We start from the raw sequence: 25329 nt of genomic DNA on the forward strand, positions 1-25329 counted from the left end.
CATTAAAATTATAAACGAACAGTTAATAGGCAACAAACATAGTACACAAACTTCATGCATGCTGTCATTAAAGCATGAGGACAAACCAAACACTAGGACATTATGTGCATTTTGCTATTCAACTTTTTTATATAAAATTGTTATTATATAATCCATAATGGAAAAAAAAACTGTATTACACTAGGAAAAAAAAAAAACTTTCTTGCATTTAGTCAAATAGTCTTTTGAACTGAATGGCTGGAAGATGAACATCTCTTGGCTTTCTTCATGCATCCACTTCACAAATTATTTCAAACGAAACAACTCTGACTTTCCAAGGCTCGATTGACGAAAACAACACATGGATAAGTGTAAAATGTCTTAGCAGAGGCAGTGGGCTCTCGGGGATTTTATTCAAAAATGTTAAATATTCCGCCTGTCTTAATCCAATAAATCAATGATATTTTGCGGAAAGTTTTTCCATCTAAAAAGAATGAGAATCTTCCCAATGTCCTTATCAAATGTATTTCTCCATTTGAAATTTGTGGTATTTGCTATTTGCCAAGCATAGTTTAATTACACACATGCCAAGAAAAAATGAGTTTGAGAACCTCAGTGGCGGATCTAGAAAATTTTACATGGGGGGGCAAAGGGGTGGCAAGAGGTCTTGGCAGGGTGGCAGGGGTAGACGGTACATGGGAATCCCTATATGTGAATTGCTTTAACAAAACAAACACAAAAACACTTTTAAACTACAGTAGTTATTGTTTAATCATGCCCTTACACACTACAAATGTTTTTAGGAATGATTTATTAACAAATCCCTCTGAAAATATCTTCAGAATACTGCTAAGTGTATAGCTGGAAAGTTTGGTGTACATAGGTGCTACACAGGCTGAGATGTTTGTACTGGAGAATGACAAAAAACTCATTTTGAGAAAACAGCATTTAAAGATTTGTAATGTAAAAATTCATACTTTTTTTAGTGGAAACAACTATTTACAGACACAATATCTTATCAAATCATTAGCAACAACAATACAAACCACCTAAATCACAGCATTTATGGCCTTCAACTGAACAGAAAAACTGTCAAAAACGCATATCTAAATGTCAGAGCACGTCACGTGATGCATCTCTGAACGAATCACGTTGTCAGAAATTGACATCAGCCAATGAGATTTCGGTTTTAGAGTTAAATGCCCATTGTACTTTCACGATTGGTTGCTGATTAAAAGGAAATGACCATATTTGGATACGACAACAATGTACAGGAGAGAGAGCTTTCCAATGGAGATGTATGTGATGACATTGACATGCATCGATCGCGGAGCAGCATGTTGATTTAGAACGACAACTTTTGTTGAATTTAGGAGAAATCTACAGACGCAAATAGACAAAGTGTAGTAAAATAAAGTCCTAAATGTGTTTTTTGGGGAATTTTTTTCACCACAAGTCTGAAAGAAGACATGTTATTGAAGACAAATAGCCCAAAATCTCAAAATTAACCAGTGAAAAAACCCCCGATGTTTTTGTGTCTCGCCTTAAGCTGTTCTTGTCTTTACTAAAATCAAAATTAGCCTAATCAAAGGGAAGAGTGCTCTATACAAATCACGAGGGAGCGATTTGACCGCTGATTTTGGCTAACGTAATAGACTCGCTGTTTTTGCTGATGCTGAATCGTCTTTAGTATACAATACATTCATTACAAATGTAACTTTAAGTAAAACGTGTGTGTTTAAACTACACCTGGGGAAACTCACTTCACCTTCAGAGGCTCTGGGGAAGCTCACTCTCTCCAGTCGGGTTGCAGGGCCACCTCACCGCAGCAGACTCGCTGTGTGTGTGTGAGCCGCCAACGCCGCTCTGCACGTTTGAATCAGGGACGCATAGCAGGGGGGAGGGGCTAATAATACATTTAAAATTAAAAATTCAATTGTTCACTTTTGGTAAATGTATTGTTTAGTTCACTGTTTTGAGATGCTTGTGGACATAGTGGCAGGTTGTTTTTACAAGTACAGTTTTTGGATCATCAAAGTTAGGGGGGCAGCTGGGGAGGCAAGGCTCTAGAGTGGGGGGGGCACCTGCCCCCCCTTGCCCCCCTGTAGATCCGCCCCTGGAGAACCTATTGCTGCAAACAAACTAGGTCAGAAAATGATAAGACCACCTCTAAGGAGGAAAACATTTCACAACAAAGCTCAAGCCACTTACAAGTATACGTAATATACTGAATGCATATCTTTTGTATTTATATCTAAATGCTTCTCCTGCAAACAGAAATCTGGAATAACTTCGTCTTATTATAATGTTTAAGGGTTAAATCCTTTTATCTACACTTTAATTGAACACAGGTTTGAGTCAACTGCCATTGCCAGATGATTTTTTTTTTATGTTTGATGAAAATCTAACCCACCCTTGTTTACTGTTACTGACATACCAGAGTTGTTTCTTTTCCTTCTTTCTTTCTTTCTTTACAATAAAGCATCACACCGTTCCCTCTGCCAAAAGCTCCAAACTGATGCCGTTTGTTTTGAGAGAAGCATTTCCTCCATATGGTTGTAATAAGGAGTCTCTGAGTGTGTCTGTATAATGAAATCCAAATAAATATGCTATGTTCATGTTTTATTTGGTTTGATCTCAAACAATTTCTGCAGCTTCAATTCAATTATTTGGATCATTTAACTTAAAAGTAACAAACAGAATAAGAAAAAAAACGACATCATGTATTAATCTAATTGGTGGCGTGTGGTGGACTTCTGAAATGAGGTTGTGATGTAAATTTCCGTTCCAGTTTCATTTGATGTAAATGAAAGGCATTAAAAACATTACATAAAGGATTAATAAAATGTATGCTTACTTTTTATAACATCATTTACATTAACACTATTTATTAAAATCAAATCCCACCAGTGTCATCAAATTTATGCAAATTAGTTACCTGTGTTCACTGTTATCTCCCTCACATTCATGCTATGCTTTTTGGACCTCTATGAGAATGCAACAAACCCAAATCTGAGGTGTTATTTGATTTTTAAACCCACCATGTACATATTAAACAGGTCTGTCGGTTCTGGTTTTGTTCAGGTTGTCACAAAAGGACCTTTCACTGAGACTATTAATTGTTAGCTTGCTGTCTGGGTTTATAGTCTGTTAAGATTTATGTGTAATTTACAGTTCCCTGAGCACTGGCTAAAAACGAAAGTTATGCTTTACAGGATGTCTACAATGTCTGGCCATGTTGTTAAAACATACATCATGAGCTTACAGGTGGCTTCATGAGGTGCGCTGTTTGCCCCTTTTGACGCAATTAAAAAGACCATTTGCAAAGTGAAAATGACACAGCAATGCAGCAGTACTGTGAGAACCTTTCCTGGAACATTCGTTTTCAACAGCTGTGCAAGGAAATTATAATGTTCACCATGTCCTCCATCACAAAGTCATACTGTACCAAACCAGCTCTCAGTCAAGATTCATGTCTAACGGGCCATGTCCTACAACTGCGAAGCTCATCATTTGCTTCTTAACTTGCTGCCTTCCTCTCAACTCATGGTCTTATGCATGCTCTCACATTCTTAAAAGAGCAATGTCATGCTATCTGTAGCTGAGGAAAGCATTGGAAGGATTACAAACCACTAACTTGCATAGTGAAAATGTCAAGCAAGAGCGTCTATCATTTCCAAGGACATACATCCAATAAAATATCCGCAGATCTGTGCTGATGTCGAATCAGAGCTCTGCTGTTTTTGATTAGCCAAATATGATGTCTGAAAAAAGAGAAATTTTAAGATTTTGGATGATATTTTGATCGTTTTTCCAGGCATATACTAGAACGCCACATTAGTAAGATTTTCCCACAGCGAAGTATTATTGTTTATTGCAAAACACTGATGCACGTTCAAAAGTTTGGGGTCGGTAAGATATTTTTATGTTTTTGGAAGAAGTCTTTTATGTTTACCAAGGCTGTATTCATATGTTAAAGAATAGTAAAAAGAGTTTGAGAAATATTGTTGCAGTTTACAATTTCTTTTAATATATTTTAACATGTTTATTTTTATGCTAAGCTGAATTTTCAGCATTATTACGCCAGTCTTCAGTTTCACACGATCCATTCCAATATGCTGATTTGCTGCTCAAGAAACATTTCTTATTATTATCAATATCAAAAACAGTAGTGCTGCTTAAAATTTTAGTGGAAACCATGATACGTTTTTTTCAGGATTATTCTTTGATAAATAAAAAGCATTTATTTGAGATGGAAATCTTCTTGTAATATTATAAAAGCTTTTACTGCCACTTTTGATCAATTTAATGCGTCCTTGCTAAATAAAAGCATTAATTTCTTTAAAAAATAAAAAAACTTGCTGGCTCTAAACTTGTTGTTTAGAGGCTGGCTTATTTTGTACAATAATTCCCTATAAACTATTTAGATTTGCCATCACAACAAGAGCATTTAACTTGCGCCCAGAAGTAATGGTTTAAAATTAGCTCTGACTTCAACACACTCTGGCGGCTGTCTAGACGTTTTTGACATAATCTGTTTGTAGAGCTTTTATAATTTTTTGTTGCGTAATGCAGTTGCTTGTTTAAATCGTAACTTAACCCCGTCCTAACGGCATACCATTAAAAATATCAAACAAGTTCGGTCCCCAAATTAATTTCCATGCAATAATAATGTCACAAGTCATAACATTCAGGGGAGTTTTCCGTAGGGTCAGTTATTTAACCCCACAAACTTGTTTTTTTTATAGCCTTTAGCACAAAATCTTTAATAGTTCTTAATATTTCTTTTAATCTCCCTTCGACATTAACTTTGTTGCTACAGACAATTTATGAAACATCTAAGTGAGAAAATGCTTGCGTGAAATGAATTCAGCATGGAAGAAAATGAAATTGGCCTCAACCCTTGGCTTTACATCTGGCGCAGTTTACTCTGGCAAGTCATGTGTTATTCAGGAGAGGGAAAACATGACACCCTCTAGCTTTCCATTTTTTTTCTATTTTAAACTTAAAGCCCAAGAAATATGTATACTGTACATTGTTTTCATATCGCTCTTTTTGACATAAGAGGTAGATAGATTTTTCTCACGGCCCATGACTTCCTGAGTGAATTCTGTCATTGTGTCGATCCAGTTTTCTTTGCTGTAGAGCAGCAGAGGAGGTCGGGGTTTGACACTGGGACATTGCAAACACATTAATGTAAGTTATTAAAGATATACTGGGCTAAAATTCATTTGGCTTGAAGTTTGAGGTCTGTTTCTGACAACAGAGAAGTGTCAAATAGCATTTGAGTGCGTTTTGATGATTAATATAAACTTTGAACATTATTACTTCGCCTGGGTTATTACGCTTGGCAGCTTTGATGGATGGTGTAAGGACACGTCTTGGAAAGTTAGAATATTGAGCTGTTAGCCAGTGAATAATTATGTAACGCTTTGGTTTGTGAGAATCTCTGACCTGTTATTGAGATCATCATGTTTTCTTTGGCAAGAGAAAACTTCCTTGAAGTGTCGTGCACTATTATAGAGGATGGGGCCTGAACCTTCAGGCCAGCTGCAGAGACTCTGGGCCACAGCACACAAGAGAGCTTAAGCTCATGAATGGGCAACACATTCTGCACGCTGTTTCCTAGTGTACTGAGTGGTTCATTAACTTCCATTCGCAACCCAGGCTCATTAGAAAAATGTACCTGTGGCAACAGAACTGGCCCCTGATTGAGCCCCCGACTGTTTTCTCCCAAGGTTTTTTTTTCCTCCATTCTGTCACTTGATGGAGTTTTGGTTCCTTGCCACTGTTGCCTTTGGCTTTTGGCTTGCTTAGTTGGGGACTCTTAATATTCAACAATATTATTGATCTGCCTGCATTGACACCATTAGGCCTATATGAGAACTGAACTAAGCTGGACGATGACATCACTGTTTTCTCCAGAGCGGCTATATATATATATATATATTATATAAAATGTGTTGTGTTATATTCACAATAACAAACCAGGAATGCTTGTGATACTCAGAATAACTCTTTACTCAGGAACTCACATCATAACATTGTGTTCCCACTTATATGCCCAATATAAAATGTAACTTTTTACAAAACAAAAATTAACCATCACTGAACTTACTTAAGCTGGACTCAGACGCTATTTTATTCGAGATCTGCTGTACAGCAGAAACTGTTGCATTAGTTTGGTATCACTGCAAAGCTGCTTTGAAACAATCTGTATTGTAAAAAGCACTATATAAATAAAGGTGAATTGACTTGACATTTCTGCGAAGTGAAATTACGTTGAGTTGCGCATGTTTTGCGACAGTTTCAAAGTAAAATGTCCAGCGAGTGGCACTAAAAGAGTGTTCAGTTTCATCTGAAACAAACATTGATTGTTGTACGCCTCACAGCTTGAAATATCCCGTGAGTGGCGCTAAAAGGTTAATGCACCATCGTGTTTTAAACCAACCTGATGTTAACAAAAGCATTTGTGACATAAAACCGCGATTGCTGAAGCAACCATGCCATTAGCTTGTTTCTACAAGTCGTGCCTCGTGATTCACGGGATTCATACGCCTCCAAGAGTGTGTATAAATGCGCGTGACGAAAGGTAGGGGCGTGGTGAAATCTGGTCTTTATCATTGGTCGCGAAAGCTGTCTGTCAAGGTGTGGTAATTTCTATTGTAGCAATTCACCTTTTGGCACGACCACTGAGCTAGTGAGCTACTGAGCAAGTTGTCAGAAAATGGAGTAGAAAGTAGTCTACATTTTTACGTTTAATTTAGTGAACAGAACAGCTAGTAACTGCATAGCAACGACTAAATAACCACACAGAACACACTAATAACTGCATCGCAATGCCCAAGCAAACACTCCGATAACCCTAGCAACTGCACAGCAACATAACATCAGCTTTGAAATCACATAGCAATGGCCAAGCAACCGCTTAAAAACACGCAAGTAAGTGCATAGCAATAAGCCATAATACCTTTGCAACTGCACGACAATGTACTAAAACACTCAGAACAGCTTAGCAACTATTTCCGAAAATACCATATCATCATGGCACCAAGTTTGGCAAGCATCACTCACGTTTTATCATTTTGTAATTTATAATTCATAATATATTCAATATTCAAATGCCCAGAGCATGACATCATATCCACTTGCCTACAATCATTGCAAGGTCCTATAGGGGTAGACATCTTGCTTGAATATTTATTTGGCTCCCTCTCCTTTCTACATGCCAAAGTCACAAAATACACAGGCAACCAAAATCTAGTTCCACTGGAACTCATTAGAATATTTGAAGCTTAGCTGTTGCCATTGAGGTTTAACGATTCAGCTGGTTCCCACACAGTTACTATTATGTTGTCATTCCCACAAGGAATCAATTTCCTTTGAAAAGCGGTACCCAAGTTTTCTGGATCGAAATCTTTGATTATATCATAATCAGCAAGCTGTAGATGAAGGCTGAAGTTCAATTTGCACAGTACTGAACTTGAGAAAGAAATAATGGGATTGAGGAATAAACAGATTTCTTAAAGAAACAAAAGGGACTGGGAATTACTAGGAATTAGGGATCTAACACCACATTCAAATGTCAATCATCTAATGCTAATGGTTTGTTTCCTTATTACAACTTAGCCATGATACAATAGGAGAAAGTAAAACTAAACTATAAAAAAACAACTCATTGCAATAATGTACATCGCGAGATGAAACATAATGGTCATGACATTCAGTGACATGCTAATCAGACTTCGCGTTCTAACATTAGTGATGGGAGTAGACAGACTTTTGATCAAATAGATCTTATTTTAGCTTTGCACTTGCTTTTGATTTCCTCTCTTTGTCGAAATGAGCCATATAATAATCCATCAAATGGAGCTGACCTTTTCACTGTAGCTATGATGATGATTTATTGTCACATGTGGAAACTGTTTAAGCTTGCTAGTAGTCAGATATCACAGAGGCTTCTCATCACCATGTGCAACACCATGCAGCTGGCACAAGTTGTTTTAACATCTAAATAAAACATCCCATAAATACTGCAGTTTGGTACATTGTTTGTGAAATAAAAACTGAATTAAAGCGAAAACTTCCAGTTAGGTATTCTCTGTTTCCAAAATGATTTATTTTGGTTGTATAAAACAAAGTTGCAGTTTAGTACTGATCACTTTTGGCCATTCAAATCCATAAACGGCACATTTTGCTTTGTTTTTTTCAATTATAGAGTTTTTGGCCATTTCTTAAAATGCAACATTGTGAAATGTTAAAAACATTGTGTAATTGCTGGGTTGATAGATAATCATGAAAAGGCATTTCTCTTATTTGTTTCATGATTTTAGTATAAAATGCCAAAAGCAGTAATGAAAATGGTACATGCTTAGTGAAGTTGGAAATGCTAAACAAAAATGCCCCCCTCTTATTTACATTCTTATAAACCTTTATTGTTGTGCAGAGAATAAATTGTATGTCAACACATCATGAAGTCCTCCTCAGACACATTAACCAACGCTTAAAATTACTCCTGTTAAACTTATCCATATTTACAAATTGGAAAATCAAACCAATATGAACATTAAAACTTAAAAGTTGCACTGTTCAATTCCAATGAATGAAAAAAATTGTCTGTAAAGGTTTTTGCAGGTTCATGCAATGCCAGCAACTGTAAAATGATGAGTTCATTATACTTTTCGCACAGTGTTTCATCAAATTTGTACCAAGGCTACCGTTGCGTTGATGAGTGAAAATATTTGGTTTACTTGAACTCATAATAAAAATCGTGTTTCAGAGTACCTGCTCTGAATGTTCTTGGATTATGATGTAAATACAAAATGGAAAATGTTGCTGTATTATGATGCAAATACAAAATGGAAAATGTTGCTGTATTAATACATACACTCCATAAAAAGCAAAAGTATGATTTGTCGAATGTTTATCTGTCTTCAAATGCTGATGCTGGCGAATTATTGAGTCTCTATAACCATTGTTAAAACAAGATTGTGGTGAAGTGGCTCATATATAGAATTGTGCTTGAGCTCTTTTCTAAGTGTGTTGAAAGCCTATACATAGTGTATTGTTGTTCAGAGCAAGCTTCATTTTTGGGGAATGTGCATGTGGGCCTCTAAGATTCCAAAGAGTCCCCACCATCGTCTTGTTTAGAGAGAGATCTCCAAGTTGACGTCTACCACCATCTACTGCAAGAAACATCATAACCGTATCCAGAAAGGCAGTCAGTGTATCACCATTTGGGTTATTTTTAAGTTGTATGTCTATCTGTTCATGACTTCTGAGCAGGCTCCCCTGGTGGTCCGGGTGTTCCAGGCGGCCCCGGTGGTCCTACAGCGCCCTGTATTCCTACCGGTCCTTGAGGTCCATGTACCCCTGGGAGTCCAGCTTGTCCCCGGATTCCTGGCGGTCCTTTGGGGCCAGGAATTCCATCCTTCCCAGGAACCCCCATATCACCCTTCGGTCCCTTTTCAGCACGAGGCCCTGGTTGCCCTAAAGCCCCCTTTTCTCCCTTAAGTCCTGGCCCACCTTTCATCCCAGAAACTCCTGGCACACCTTGATCCCCCTTAATTCCCATAGCGCCCTTTAATCCTTGAGGTCCACGATTTCCTGCAAGTCCCCTGTCTCCTTTCAGTCCCGATACACCTAGAGGTCCTTTGGCTCCCGATTCTCCCCTGCTTCCCTTTGGACCTGGTGGACCAGGCATACCTATTAAGAATCCAAAAGAAAAGACAGACTCTTCAAGAACATGCGAGTGAAGCTATTTTATAGACACTACAGCAGGGCTCTTCAAATCTGGCCCTAGAGGATCACTGTCCAGCAGAGTTAAGCCCCCAATGCTAATCAAACGTCCCCGAACAAGCTAATTAATGTGTTCAAGTTTTGATCAGTGTTGGTGTTAAACTCTGCAGGACAGTGGCCATTCAGGGCGCTACAAGTAGATAATAACCTTTCAGAATAGTGAAGTTCTGGATCAGCTTTGCATGACTGGTGTCTACAAGCTTCATCTCCTCCATCACCAATGATAGGTTCCTCACATCATCTTCGAGGCGCACATTCAGCATCATGTACTGCATTCTGAGAGTGTCGGCTAGGTGAAGAAGAAGCAAGACTGTGTTGTTTAAGTTCTGCAAATCTTCAGTGTGACTGCCCAGTCTGGATTGGCAAGAGGAACTCTCTATGTTGATATATTTGTACATGCTCTGAACATGGCTGACGGTTGCATTGATGCTGGAAGAAACTGTGTCGATCTCCATTTCAATGGAGTTCATTCTTGCATCCAATGTCACAAATCGCTCCCCGGTCCGGTTTTCGTAGTACTTCGTGTGGTACTGGTGGTCATGCATGTTCTCCTCGTGTTCGTCAATGTAAGACGAGACATTGTCCAGTTGCATCTGAAGGTTCATGACTTGCAGAGTGAGGTCATGCACCATCTCTGAGCTCATGCTGATACGCTGGTGAGTGGCAGAGACGCCACTTTGAACAGCCCTCACGGTCTGCATGGTTACGCTGGTATTGGATTTCATGGCACTTAAAACTCTGCTGTAATTCTGCCAGTCTGCTGTAATTTTTTGGAGCACCAAGGTCTCCTCTTCAGCCTTCCTCTGAAGAGCACCTATCCACGACGCACTAAGAGCAACAGTGGTGTTGACTTGTTGCATTGTGGCCTTCAAATCATACTGATCCTCAATAAGGGTTTTCATCCCTTGATCTGTTTCATTAATGACAACCTGCCAGCCTGTTACCTGATCCAGGTATTGGCCCACAGACTGGTTTATACGCTTAATGATGATTCCATAGGCCTGGAGCTCTCTCGTCATTCTGTTGCTGGTTTGCGTAAGACTTTGCTGAGACTGGATCGCCTGGTCCAACTGCTGCTTTTGACCGAGTACCATCTTCTGGGTCTCCTCAAACTCCTTCTTCAGTCTGGCAATCTCCTCTTGGAATTGTGCAACATCTAAGCAGTTGGAATAGTTGTTTGCAGTGCTGATATCTACAATAGAACCACCAAAACATGAATCTCTTGTATTGCTGACCAAAAATACACTGCAGGAAAATGCAATTGTGTTTTAACAGTCAGAACGCTCTGTGTGCACAGCTGTTTCTTAGGTCATTATTTCAGTTATAAATGATTTCTCATGAGTTTTTACTCTCTGAGGGGTTTACCGACCACAGGAAGTGAACCGAGAGATTAGATAAACAAATTAGATAAATCCAGCAGGCCCAAGCAACTGTGTGAAAACATGGTTTGCAGTTTCACTTTCCGGTTGTAGATCAGTGTTTTTATTGTTAACTAAAACAAAAACTATTAAAATATTTTTTGGTAATTAAAATGAAGCTTAAATACAAATATTAGATGAAAAACGAAATGTTGCCTTAATTGGCAAGTTTAAACTGAAGTACTAAAATTTAAAAAATATATATATATTTTTTTTTAAGCTTTGCAGAAATATAAAAAACTAATAAAAATGACAGAAGCACATCATACAAATATTAAAACAAACTAAAATTCAAATGAAAAGTGAAAGTATATAACAAATCATAAATTATAAAAATCATAAATTAACTATACTAGTATATAAATAATATATAACACTAATGCCTAGCAGTTCCCAAAATTGTATGTATAATAAAACAAGAATTCTTACCTTTTATACTCTCCTGGACTTTGGAAATGTGTTTGTGATAAAATGATTCCTCTTCAGATAAGTTGTCAACTCTCCTGAAGACTGACATGACAAATTTATTGATATTAAAACTGTCATTTTAGAGAATTAAGTGATGAACAACAAACAAACAAGCAAGCAAAAAAATGTTCAATATGAATTTCTTATTCTAATAAAAAATGTAACATTGCATAATATTGGAATGTTGGAACAGTTTAAGTGATCTCAGTTTCCTTAGAGAATACACAGGTTTGAAATTCTTTTCTGAAGCTTTCTTCACACACCAAGACTTAATCTTGGACTACGGGGACTGGTAAAGTGTAATGGACCCTCGCTTGTGGTTATAATTTATTTTCCAGCTGTATGTCTGCATGTCACCTGCTGTATTTTTTAAAAAGTGCTAAAAGGACATTGCTTACTTTTTGTCACTAAACAGGATGCTTGAGTTACTTGATTTGACTTGTCTTGTGCAAACAGATTCACTTCCTACATTAACTTCCTTAACATAATAGCATATATATTACACACATAACTGCTTTTAACAACATTTTTGAGGAGTTAAAGCAATATGAGACAGATGTGTGTGGCATCATTCTGAAATATCTTGTAGTTAGGCCTGTTTTTTATTTAAATGAACCATCATCTTGTCATCAAACCAAACAACATTCTTCTTAATTTATTTTGCCACAGTTTAGCTATGTTGTGGCCTGATGTGGTAGTATTACATCCTGTCAGTGCGACAATGCTAATAAAGTTCTTGTTGGAGGCCCATTGCATTTGAAACATGGATTTGTTGTTGTATGTCATAATATTATTAGGAGAAACTTGTGTAAATGTCTTGAAGGTAAATGATTCGCAGATGATAAATTCGTAAATGATTTGTTGTGCTTTCATCCTCGTAAGTGGGGCAAAAGATTCAGATTTGGCATATAACATCACGCATGACGTGAGATTTAGAGCGCAGCTCCACACAGGGAAAGGTTTTGGCCTGCTTCTATAAAATCTGGAGATTGTTGGCTTTATGAGCATAATGCTGAATCAAAACCCACACTACATGCTGTAACCACGTGTCTGATGGATGAAAATCAGGGTTTCCTGCATTCCTTTTCTCTGGCCCATATCTGTCTCTATTCCAGCTGTGTGTCTTCTCATGTGGAAATCCTCAAATTAATTTGATCCATCGCTGATTCAAGAACAAGTTTTATATCTACCTTTCAACTTTGATCATTCACATCACCAAGAAAAAGATTGTGTTGAAAGCAAGGATTATTAGTGATAGTGTTGCAGTGCCGTGACATCTTACCAAGGGTTGCCAAGACGGCCACTGCAATTATGAGCAAAGCTAAAAATCCATAGAGCATTTTGACAGCTAGCTGAAGAGAATGTGTCTGCTGGCATTTCATACATCCTCCTCTTGCCCTTCCTGTGTACAAAAAAAAGACACTCATTCTCACAAAGAAACCTGGTATTCCTGTCAGATCTGAAATTTATCAGAACCATTATATCCTGTTATTATATATAAAAAAAAAAATCACAGTAAAGAGACTATTCAAATTGGACGCGACTAGTAATTCAACTGAACTTGCAAATTCGGTAAATTAATCTTTTCAAAGCCTAAATGTCATCAAGAACTGAACATCATTTAAAACAGATGTACAATAATCAATCACGAACAAAACAGTGGGGGATAAATGCCGACATGTACATACAAACACTTAAAATGTATTAAATAAGTCAGACCATAGTAAAAAAAAAAAAAAAAAAAAAAAAAACAAGATGTGTCATATTTGTGGAGATTACAGACATTCAGGCACATTAAAAAAATCACTACTGTATAACTCCTTTTTCCTAACCCCATCTTTTGTAGTCTGTAATGCCTCATTAATAAGGAGAGCAATACGCTTTAAGAAAAATGCTTTTTCTAACCTCTCATGGGAGGAATTTCCTCTTCTTCTCCAGTTAAGTCCTCCTCTACAAAGAGAAATTGCACAAAACACGAATAAGTCATGACTTTACAATTTATAACATCATACTTGAATGCAATCATAATCCTGTTCAGCGTATTGGCTAATCAAACACAGTTCTTCTTGAGACTCATCATCTACCTCCTGCACAGTACAAAACACTACCATCATATTTTCATCATGTCAGGTCTCAGAGTTTAATTGCAGGAGATTATAAGAGGACAGCTAGATCCACTGCAGGGATTAAGCACATATTTGGTCTTTTAACTCTATATCAAGAGGGTCCAAATAAAACTGAAAGAAGAAAAAGTCTCCACATACCATTAAAAAGCTGGTTCTCGTAGCCACAATAGCTATCTGCAAGAGAGGGGAGAAAAGCAGAAGGGTTGATGTATGTGTTTGCAAATTAAGGTCAATAGATTGAAACGTATCTAGGAGAATGATGATCACATTCGCTTTATCAGCAGAAACAATAAATCATAAACTAAGAGTGGAAAAACTATGAGGCCTGCTTGCTAGTACAAGACAAAAACTTGGACTGATTAGTATATGAGGTCACTGTTGGAAAGAGCCTTATATCAGCACAAATACACAAAATTGGTGAGAGAAGTATTATATATATATAAAGCTGCAGGCTTTGGGTGGGAAACACCATAGCTGTTCTGGCCAAATGCCACAAAAATAAAGGTGTGGTGCAGGACATAGCTATGAATAGAAAAAGGATAAATGCATACAGCACAACATCTGGAAAAGCATTGTCAGCAGAGGGTTATTCAGGCTAAGCTTATTTCAGCCACCCATGACGGTTAGTAACCTAATTAGCTGATGACTACCTGGATAAGTACAACCAAAACATTGTATGAGGTGCTTCAAGTGAGGAAAAATTGGACTAGAGAACATCAGAGAAGCTTTATCCACAAGGGACAAAGGTAAAAATGAGTTTTCAAACTGAATAATGAGGGAAGACCTTGTTTAGCCTGTTCCATTTTATATACTACTTGAGCACAAACATCGAGATGTGTTATGGTCTCCAAGACCACCTATGTTCCACAGAGCTAGCTATCCCAAGGGAAGAAGGAATACACAAAAAGCAAACAAAAACGTCTCTTTAGGCGTCTCTGAAGTTTGCAATCTACCATGTTGCAAAGTCATGGTTTCTGGAGACAAGCCAGGGTTTACTTAAAAATGGGAAAATTGGGCATCAACTGTCTGCAGAAATGCAGCACTTTGTGTAAAAAGTTTGACAAGTTTAGAAGCAAACCACCCAAAGGAATGATGACTCAACGTCCCTGTACCTTGCAGCTGAAGAGCACTGGGTTGGTACTGAAGGTCCTGAGAACAGAGATGTGCCAGTCTGAGAACTGGAGGTATGCCAGTCATCACTGTCAATGCTGTTAAACATCAAACTGTTTTCTCTTTATCGTACACTATTGTTCAGCAAGCACTTTTAAAACAACATCCCTCAATACCACAGTCTCAAGGAGTTTGCACCTGCTTCGTTTTCTGTTTGCTTAAAATCTTGGCTCTGTATTTTTCAAACCTCAGGCACGTCTTGGAGCCATGCTTAGCATGCCAATCCTGCTAAGCTCATGGTGAGATTGTTTATACCTACTACTCAAGCCGCTGAGGTCAGGTCTACCGGAGCCAGAGTGCTAGAAGGGGCAAAAGCTTGATGAGGGAGAAAGTGGAGAGACTTTACTTATCCCCACCAGTCCTGGCTATACAGGTGGCTCGGAACAGGCGCAACCTTGGGTCTTGTGGTAGCGTGAGTGTTGCCAACAGTACAGAGGAAAAGGAGGGGACCCTCCAGTCTGGTCTGGATGTCTGAATTCCCCTTCAAAACATTGCTTACAAGGAAAGAACCATTGAAAAGCACTATGGGAGGGTCAAGTACTTGAGAAGTATGAAAAGAGGCAGGATATTTAATTAGCTTGACGGGTCATTCAAGGATCTGGAGGAAATGGAATGTTTCTGGATTTCGTTAGAAGTCTGAAAACATAAGGGCAATATGCCAGTGTTTATTAAGAGTGGGCAGTCAAAATTGAAAATACAGTTTTGCGTAAACAAGGAGGCAGTCTTCAGTTAGCATGTTATGCAACAATATAATACAGTAAATGGAACCAAAAAAACAAACAAAAAACAACTTCTGGCCAGGTCTGCTGTTTTTTTGCAAAATCAACAGCATTTGTTGACCTTAGAACATAGAAATATAATTTAACTTGTCTGATATGGGGCACTGTAAAAGAGTATGATCCATATAACATTAGTATGGACACAATTTAGGTAGCATTTGAAGGATAAAATCTTAAAACATCAGTTATCTCAGGTGTACAGCGCAAGTAAAACAGTCCACTTGGGCAGATATTTAACAGTATGTTAACAACCAGCTATGAAAACAACATCTGTGCCCTGACCAAACATTACAGGCTGAAATGTCATTCTTGGTCATCAAAACACTGTGAGAATACTTAAAACCACATGAATTTTAACCTGAGATAATAATATATTGGCAGTGCCCATTCTAAAGACTTGGTCACCAAGATTCACTTACTCCATCAAAAAATGGTTGTCAATATATTTAGTCTTTTCTTCAAAATATGCCATTTGTTATGAGGCATCCTTTCAGCTATCCTCTTTTCCACAAATACAGCAAGGGCAACAAATGTTTATACAACTCAAGAGTTGAGAACTCTTTGGATAAGGCTTAAGAGGATATCTCATGTCAGAACTTCACAATGTCAAAAGTTTGAGGTTTACCTCTTCAACACCTTCTACAGAGGCCAAAGATGTCTGAGGATTCTCCTAATCCTTCAAATATTGCAATGTAAAGCTACTTGATGAGGCATTCTCAAGGGTAACTTCAGGAGCTTTGATGTCCAAAAGAATGAATTGGCGTAGTGTACATGATCTCTAAACTGTGGGTTAAAGAGTTTGTCTAGTGTTCCCATGCCTTTAAATTGATTCACTTTGCTGAAAAGCACCAAAAGACAGGAAACATACAGTAATACTGGTATTATGTGACCAGATGAATGCAGTGGGTATAAAACATCTGACAGGAATGCCTGCAACTTGAGATGGGAAGCAGAGGCAGAGGGCAGGGTCTTTCCAAACCACAGAAACCCAACCACAACTAATAAAGACAAGTGTCTGTACAGTTCTACTTGATGTACAACTGCTTTACACGCATTTTAAAAAGTATGTGCAGAGTTCAACCATAAAGGTCAATGGAGAATAATTGAAAACATTCTTAGTGTATATTGTAGTTTATGAAAATAAAGAGTTAAAAAATGGAGGTGAATCTCACCCATCCCCTCCCATCTTTAGATGTCTGCATGTTTACAGTCACACATTAATTACATTAAAATACATGTTCTGGGATGTTTTACAGCTTCTTAAAAACAACCCCATTAGGCTTTAGAAAAAGCCATTTTATTTCTTTGACCATTAAATCCTTGATCCTTTGATCCTTGCCTTCAATGTAGAACCTGATTTCACCAAGTGCAACATGTTCCTGGATCAACAACTTTGTTGATCCTGGAACAACATTCCAATCAACCAATCCGACAATACTGTTTATGTCAACTTTAGGCTTACAACCAGGGTTAGGTGCTTTTACATCATGGCCCTGTTTACACCTGGTATTAAGCTGCATTTTGGTCGATCGGATCACAAGTGGGCGACGCTAAATACAGGTGTAAACGGGGTCTAAAACGTTTTGAGCTTGTCCACTTCCAGAGGTAGTCGAAAATGCATTCAACCGGAATGCTTTCGTAGTGTAAACGCTCGATGTGGTTGAATGCGTTCTCGAACAACCACTACATACTGCCTATTCTCCACCTTCTGACCTAATGCATAAACATAATGGGGTCGTGTCTGAGGTAACACCTCACCGCGTTCAGGCATCGTCTTGTGGCTATCAGAGCAGAAAAAAACTGCTATTCGTGTGTTTTTCCATCGTTTTCGTGCACTCATTTGTAAATTACGTGAACTTAGATCGTCCATTAGATTGAAAGATCTGAAAAATCCCATACATTTACCAGCCCATAGACCCTCTCTTCAAAGAAATCAGGAAAGAAGTGGTCGAAGGCGGACAAAAGAGATGGATTAAAACACCAGGGGCCTCATGTACAAAGACTTGGGTTGAATTCATTCTAAAACATTGCGTACGGACAAAGCTGTAAATGTGCGTACGCACAAAAAAAGCAGATGTATGAATCTCTGTGTACGAAGGATCCCACGCATATTCTCTTTGTACATCCCAATTAACATAAAATTGAGCGCACATGCACGAGCACAACGCCCCACCCAGTCTCCTACCCCAATTAAATTAATTTTAATCTGGTAATTAGTCCAATTTGGCAAAAGAAACCTGCAAGAACATGGCTAAAGCAAGCAAGAAACGAAATTTCACTGAAAATGTCTTCTATGTGAATATATAGTAAAGTGTAATTTATTCCTGTGATCAAAGCTGAATTTTCTGCATCATTACTCCAGTCTTCAGTGTCACATGATCCTTCAGAAATCATTCTAATATGATGATTTGATGATCAAGAAACATTTATGATTATTATCAGTGTTGAAAACAGCTGTGCTTCTGCTTCATATTTTCGTGGAAACCGTGATATAGTATTTTCAGGATTCTTTAATGAATAAAAACTTAAATCAAACAGATGTCGAAATCTTATAATCTTTTGTAACATTATAAATGTATTTACTGTCACTTTTACTTATCACTTCAATGTGTCCTTGCTGAATAAAAATATTACTTTCTTTTTTTATCTTTACTGACCGAATTAATGAAGTTTATTTTTTATTCCTAGTTAAGCCAACGCTGCCATTGCTAGACGGGTTGTATCAATTTGGACATGCTTTATATATGTTCTTAATGGCATAATATAATATTTTAATAAAACTCGTGTGACAATATTATGTCAAATAATTTATCAATAACAAATTATAAGCAATATCTGACAGCTGGTGGTGCGATAGAACAATTCGTAGTGTAATGTTTGCCACTTCACTTTATTGCCTCCATGAGTCGCCAACGGACAAAAATCACGACAAATATATGTACGCCAGACATGAAGTTTACTTGGAGGAACGCACATTCTTACGTTAATTTCACTGTTAGTACATCTGGCCGTGAACGTGAAAGCTGGCGTACGCTGTGTTTTTGTGCGTACGTACGCAGTGTTGATACATGAGGCCCCAGGTGCAAACATCTTAATACCAGAGTTTTATTCACTGATCATTTCCCAATAATTTTAGAGGTAACATATGGGAAGGGTTAGGTTGAGGTGTAGGAATATGGTTAGGACTACATTTTTGGACAGTAATGTTGTTCCAGGCTCAACAAAATATGTTGACCCAGGACGTGTCTAACTTTGGAAAATCAGGACGTGCTGTGTTCAATTATAAACAAATATGTTGATCAAGAGTGTTTCATTAGATCTGATACACTTCGGTCAGATGTAACTAAGAATAAGAAGAGCCTGCTTGCCCCTTTCTTTCTATTACAAATAGATTCATTGGTCAGATCTTGGGAAAACAGCTGAAGGGAATGTATGCGTATGCGGTTAACACTGGCTCCACACCTGCTGCCCACACTTGAAGAATGAAGAGCTTAAATCGCACATCTCTCACAGCATGAGGAATGCATTAGGAGCCATGCTCTTTCATGAGTCTCTGGTTTATGCATTAAAAGAGAGAAATGTTTATCTTCATTTTGGATACATTTCCTATAAATCCAAGATCCTACCACCAAAGGATGCAGATCCACATGTTCCACTTGCCTTCAAAAAGATCTCGCTTGGTTTTTATGAAAACCAATGGTATTATATTATTCTGTGTTGGATAAAACCAGCATCTAAAATGTTGCCCCATTGGTATGAGTCTAACTGAAAATTCAATAGCAAATAGTGTCAAGCTGAGAGTGGTGAAGGTATGATGTATTTTGCTGTCAAAATGACAGAACCACAAACTCCAATCCAACATCAACAGCTCCCTGCTTTCTCTAGAACCTCGGAGTTTCAGCTTTGAATGTGTGCTGTCAGCACGCTCATGTTAGCCAGTATTTACAAGTATTTCTCACATGAATAACAAAAAAAAAACATATTAGTCAAAGTATGAATCAATAAAAGAAACAGCTTACCTTTCATGTTGATTCTGTAAAACACCCCAGGTCAGTTTGGTAAAGACGAATGTGGAGACTTGAGACCAAATATATTTCACCTGTCTGAACGTTCAAACTTGGGATGTATTTCAAAGACTCATCAGACTCCAGAGCATCAGTCAAGAAGAATACTGGTTTGCTTACAAGAAATAAGTCACTAAATCTGCAGACTAATCCAATGTCGAGGACACTTGTGGGCACAGCATCCAACAGCTGGTGTGTCAAGAAAAACCCTCAATAACAAGCTTCCTCTTTGCTATAGAACCAGTGGAAAGTAATACCTTGGACAGTAACCATGTGCAGCTTTGGGAAACATGCCGGAGAGAGGGAGTGATTGTTTCTGTGTGGGAAAGGGAGGGAGTCGATGAAGGGAGAAGGAGGAGAAAAGGAGGTGGGACACGGTGCATGTGCTTCAGTGAGTCAGTCTTGAGCACTGGCCTAATTGTTAACAAATGTCTGGTATTGGAGCAACAGGCACCTTTATCTTCTGTGGCCTCTTGTTGTTGGAGATTTACAAATTATGTTCGCCAAAAGGGATATGCTGTTCTTCAAGAGTTTGTTGTTGAGAGGAGAGGATAAATATCATTGTGCTATTAATGAACGCAAAAGTGCAGATTCATACTTAAATACCAGTTTTGTTCAATTGAGCAATATTATCATTCAATTTGAAGTCAATTCAAGTCATTCCAGGGATTTATTGGTATATTAAATTAATTGACCATGATTAATTTTAGTGATATTGTGAATAAAAATATATTATTTTCAATAAAAACAATAGAGGGGCGAAGAACAATTATTTAAATGTATCTTGATTAAATGTGTGTTTTTTTCCATTTTAATTTAGAGTTAGATTATTTTGATATAATAATAAGCTATTAATTTAAATACTTTAAAGTCAAACTGTGACCCCTTGTAAATGTTCTGATTTTCAGTAATTAACAACTTATATTTCTGTCTGTTCCTTACACAAACTATTGCATGGCTTCTTCAGATTTGGAATATAGCGCACAACTCATATGGGCCACTTTTATTTAACTTTTTTGGGGGATTTTGACACTCACAATTATATAAAAGAGCAGCATGAACATTCTTCAAAACATATTGTTCCACAGCAAAAACAAAGTTGTGCAACAAATGAGGGTGAACTATTATTTTGGGTGAACTATTGCTTTAAGACTGTGTTTGTAATTTGTAATTATCTTATTTGAAAAAACAACAAGCATGCGTGATTCTATTTGGGTATCAATGGTCTATGCCTTTGGAGGCACATGACTTTTACCTCTTTTCGGTACGCCATTCTCCTTCCATGAGACACACACATATCTTTGATGGCTTGTGTGTCTGATCAAGCACGTGGGATTCATGGTTCCTGTTAGTATTAAAAACAATTTGATTAATTAAAACCATCTAAAAGCCATTAATCATGTAATAGCCAAAGGTCAAGAAATGTCAATCATGGCCTCAAATGCATTTACATCACAGAATTATACAGTTAAGGTGTTATCAAGAGAGAAAGGTCAAATTAGGACAGAAGATTCCTGGAATTCTGTCTCCCGTATTAACGTTTTGCAATCACAGATTCCATTCATGGTGCTGGGATTTGGGAAAAAGAAGATGATGATATAAGTTTTTTTTTTTTATCCTATTGTGTTCAAGACAAAACAAGCTCCACCTCAAGATCATTTGTCTGTTATTGTTCTTCCGCGATCACCTACAGTAAAAGAACAAAACAACTTGAAAAAGAGAAAGAAAAAACATGACACAAAGAAAGAAGATAGTAAAAGTGCTGACTGACAAGAACCAGAATGTAGTACCATGGTACTAAATAAACATGAAAATATTCACATACCATGGTGTTTAAAGAAGACCATCATTATACCTTGGGACATGTCAAAAATATTATGGTAATATTATGGCTATATGGTAAGTACTTACTTGATAGTGTTCCTTTTAGCCATTACACTCACTTAGTCTTTGTTAAGCACTTCCTAATCCACCGTTCTGGCAAAGCAGCTCTATAAATAAAGAACTGGACTAAACTGAATTAATCAAAAGGGTATGATGTTTCTCATTTAACTTGAGTGCAAGCTCTCACTTGGATGGTGTTCATAGCTCACTATTTTAGCTTTGTTGTTGTTAATATTTGTGCAGATGTGGAAGCAAATGTGCTTTTAATAAATAATCTGATTGAGATTGATTACGTTTTTACTGAGGAAAGAATAATGACATGCTGACAGCTAGTATGAAATGGCATTTAAAGATGTTGTGCAATTGTAATGGTTACAGCTTAAAGGTTTATCTAATTTCACCAGTATTTTTTTTGAGCTGTTGGATTGAAAAGCAACTAAAAAACAACTAATATTTAAGTGAATGAGAGGTTTAGCAGATGATCTACTGTTAACTGCACCTCCATATGCGGTGAAGCAGTGTTAGCATGCATCAAATTACTCCAAAACCACCAGCTTTGATCTGTTTGCCAAAACTATAAATAATGCCAGCAAATAGAGTAGTGTTTAATAGACTAGCGTGAAAACCATCTGGCACTTAATATGCTTTCAAACTGATTCAGACGACTTCAGAAAATGTAAACAATTTTGCACAGCTGTTCGGTTCTGGGGACGAATACCATTTTTTTTCTATAATGTCTCTTCAACTGTTATGCATATTTATGAAGATACTGTTGTCATTTATTTGATAGGGAGCAGCCTTTCTGTTTGTGACCCCACAGCTATGCTTTCCTTCCTAGTCTCGGGCTTTCATAGGAGTTACTGCCACCCAGAGGACAAAACGAATGTTTCAAGGAATAGTTCACCCAAAAATAAACATTCTGTCATTATTTAAATTATATAAAAAGGTACACTATGTAACTTTTAGCCCTCTAACAGTTAAAAAAAATGCATGCATTTTGTAGAAGAACATTGTTTTGGTTGTGTTTCGGATCTGTGTGACTTTACAGATGAATATGGTTATTCTACTGCTCATAAAACATTCACTATTAGTCTTAAGAGATGTAACCAGTTTAGATGGAAAGTATTTCAAGATGACTAGCTGAAGACATTACTGTAGCTATACCCATTAATAGACACGGTAGTTCCTTGAAAATAAATTCTAGCGCTACAACAACCATAACGAAATTATCTTTTACTATAGATAATGATTTGGAATGAATTTTGTACTACATATGGCATATGCCATCTCAAGATCTTTTACAACATATCAAATCCCTCAGTTCTCACCATCACCGAAAAGCCAAACCAAAGTTGATTCTTGTTTTATTACGAGTTCTGTTGCGTACTCTTTGCTAGCAGACTCTGTTTGGCGTTTTAAAAAAACCAAAGAAAAACTGGTGATTCCCCGGTTGGATATTTAGAGTGATCCAAAGCAAGCCTTTCTCACTCTTTGTGACAACATCTAAACTATGCCACTCTCACAACACACCTGCCTTAAAGAAGCTGGAGCAGCTTTTCTCTTTTTCGGATATGACGAGACGGGCGAGTGGCATATATATGCAATATCCCACGAAAACCATCCGTAAGGCCTAAAATATAAACACTTATAAAAGGCTTACCATAGTGAATCAGGGTAAGACAAAAACATGTTTGGGGAAAAAGGTATAGTCTTCCTTTAAAAACTGAAAATGGGGTAAAAATAGAAAAGGCAATTTCTTGAACCAATGGCAGGAGAAACAAAATGTTTTGGCAAAGGCAACGTGCCAATAGATATAAAACCACTGTGCAATTGCATTTAAAATGCCAAGAAATAGGGTGGGACATTTAATACTTTGCAGCATGCTGTGAGTGATATTGACAGAGGAGGACCACTCACTGGTATTGTTTATGAGGTGAGATCTCCATTTGAGAGGACAGGGGTCAAAGGCGGCGATCAGGGCATATTTACTGGATGCAAATGAAATACGCCTGTTCTGTTGTCACTAAGAAAATGGAGCCACATTATTAAAACAAGAAGGTATTTATGCAAGTCAATATTTATGCAAGTCAAGACCCATGACTTAAGTTTTATTTTTTCCCAAATACTTCGTCATTCATTTGATTTTCACATATTCTGAAATATGTAAGTGCAACTTACCAGTACAAAACTCTCCGCCATGATGAGCGTTTTTGAGGTTAGTTGACAGGGTGTTCCTATGCAGTTACTAGGCAGTCGCTCACTGTTCCAAGTCAAAACAGCACACTCGAATTCTGGTCTCTAGATATGGCTTTGTTCCCTCTTTCAGTGTTAGTGTCTGCCAGGTGAAATCTGAAAACATTGATTGTTTAGAAAAGTAATAACACATTTCTTCAACAAGCCACACGATTTGTGCAGGGCGAGTTAAATATACATGTATGTACACTCACCTAAAGGATTATTAGGAACACCTGTTCAATTTCTCATTGATGCAATTATCTAATCAACCAATCACATGGCAGTTGCTTCAATGCATTTAGGGGTGTGGTCCTGGTCAAGACAATCTCCTGAACTCCAAACTGAATGTCAGAATGGGAAAGAAAGGTGATTTAAGCAATTTTGAGCGTGGTATGGTTGTTGGTGCCAGACGGGCCAGTCTGAGTATTTCACAATCTGCTGAGTTACTGGGATTTTCATGGACAAACATTTCTAGGGTTTACAAAGAATGGTGTGAAAAGGGAAAAACATCCAGTATGTGGCAGTCCTGTGGGCGAAAATGCCTTGTTGATGCTAGAGGTCAGAGGAGAATGGGCCGACTGATTCAAGCTGATAGAAGAGCAACTTTGACTGAAATAACCACTCGTTACAACCGAGGTATGCAGCAAAGCATTTGTGAAGCCACAACACGCACAACCTTGAGGCGGATGGGCTACAACAGCAGAAGACCCCACCGGGTACCACTCATCTCCACTACAAATAGGAAAAAGAGGCTACAATTTGCAAGAGCTCACCAAAATTGGACCGTTGAAGACTGGAAAAATGTTGCCTGGTCTGATGAGTCTCGATTTCTGTTGAGACATTCAGATGGTAGAGTCAGAATTTGGCGTAAACAGAATGAGAGCATGGATCCATCATGCCTTGTTACCACTGTGCAGGCTGGTGGTGGTGATGTAATGGTGTGGGTGATGTTTTCTTGGCACACTTTAGGCCCCTTCGTGCCAATTGGGCATCATTTAAATGCCACGGCTTACCTGAGCATTGTTTCTGACCATGTCCATCCCTTTATGGCCACCATGTACCCATCCTCTGATGGCTACTTCCAGCAGGATAATGCACCATGTCACAAAGCTCGAATCATTTCAAATTGGTTTCTTGAACATGACAATGAGTTCACTGTACTAAAATGGCCCCCACAGTCACCAGATCTCAACCCAATAGAGCATCTTTGGGATGTGGTGGAACGGGAGCTTCGTGCCCTGGATGTGCATCCCACAAATCTCCATCAACTGCAAGATGCTATCCTATCAATATGGGCCAACATTTCTAAAGAATGCTTTCAGCACCTTGTTGAATCAATGCCACGTAGAATTAAGGCAGTTCTGAAGGCGAAAGGGGGTCAAACACAGTATCAGTATGGTGTTCCTAA

At 37.9% G+C, this 25329-nt stretch overlaps 1 protein-coding gene across 1 annotated transcript; it reads right to left on the minus strand.

Moving 5' to 3' along the window:
* Positions 1 to 9017: 9017 nt before the first annotated feature.
* Positions 9018 to 19804, minus strand: scara3 (scavenger receptor class A, member 3). Its single transcript, XM_056269268.1, has 7 exons — positions 19758 to 19804; positions 13928 to 13963; positions 13569 to 13613; positions 12946 to 13065; positions 11625 to 11705; positions 9926 to 10969; positions 9018 to 9684 (listed from the first exon to the last, which is right to left on the minus strand). The coding sequence occupies exons 1-7, from the start codon at positions 19762 to 19764 to the stop codon at positions 9248 to 9250; spliced, it is 1770 nt and encodes a 589-aa protein (XP_056125243.1). The 5' UTR covers positions 19765 to 19804; the 3' UTR covers positions 9018 to 9247.
* Positions 19805 to 25329: the final 5525 nt, after the last annotated feature.

The sequence above is a fragment of the Rhinichthys klamathensis genome, unplaced genomic scaffold (assembly GCF_029890125.1).
Source record: "Rhinichthys klamathensis goyatoka isolate OS25496 unplaced genomic scaffold, OSU_Roscu_1.1 h1tg000281l_1, whole genome shotgun sequence".
NCBI classification, from domain to species: Eukaryota; Metazoa; Chordata; class Actinopteri; order Cypriniformes; family Leuciscidae; genus Rhinichthys; species Rhinichthys klamathensis.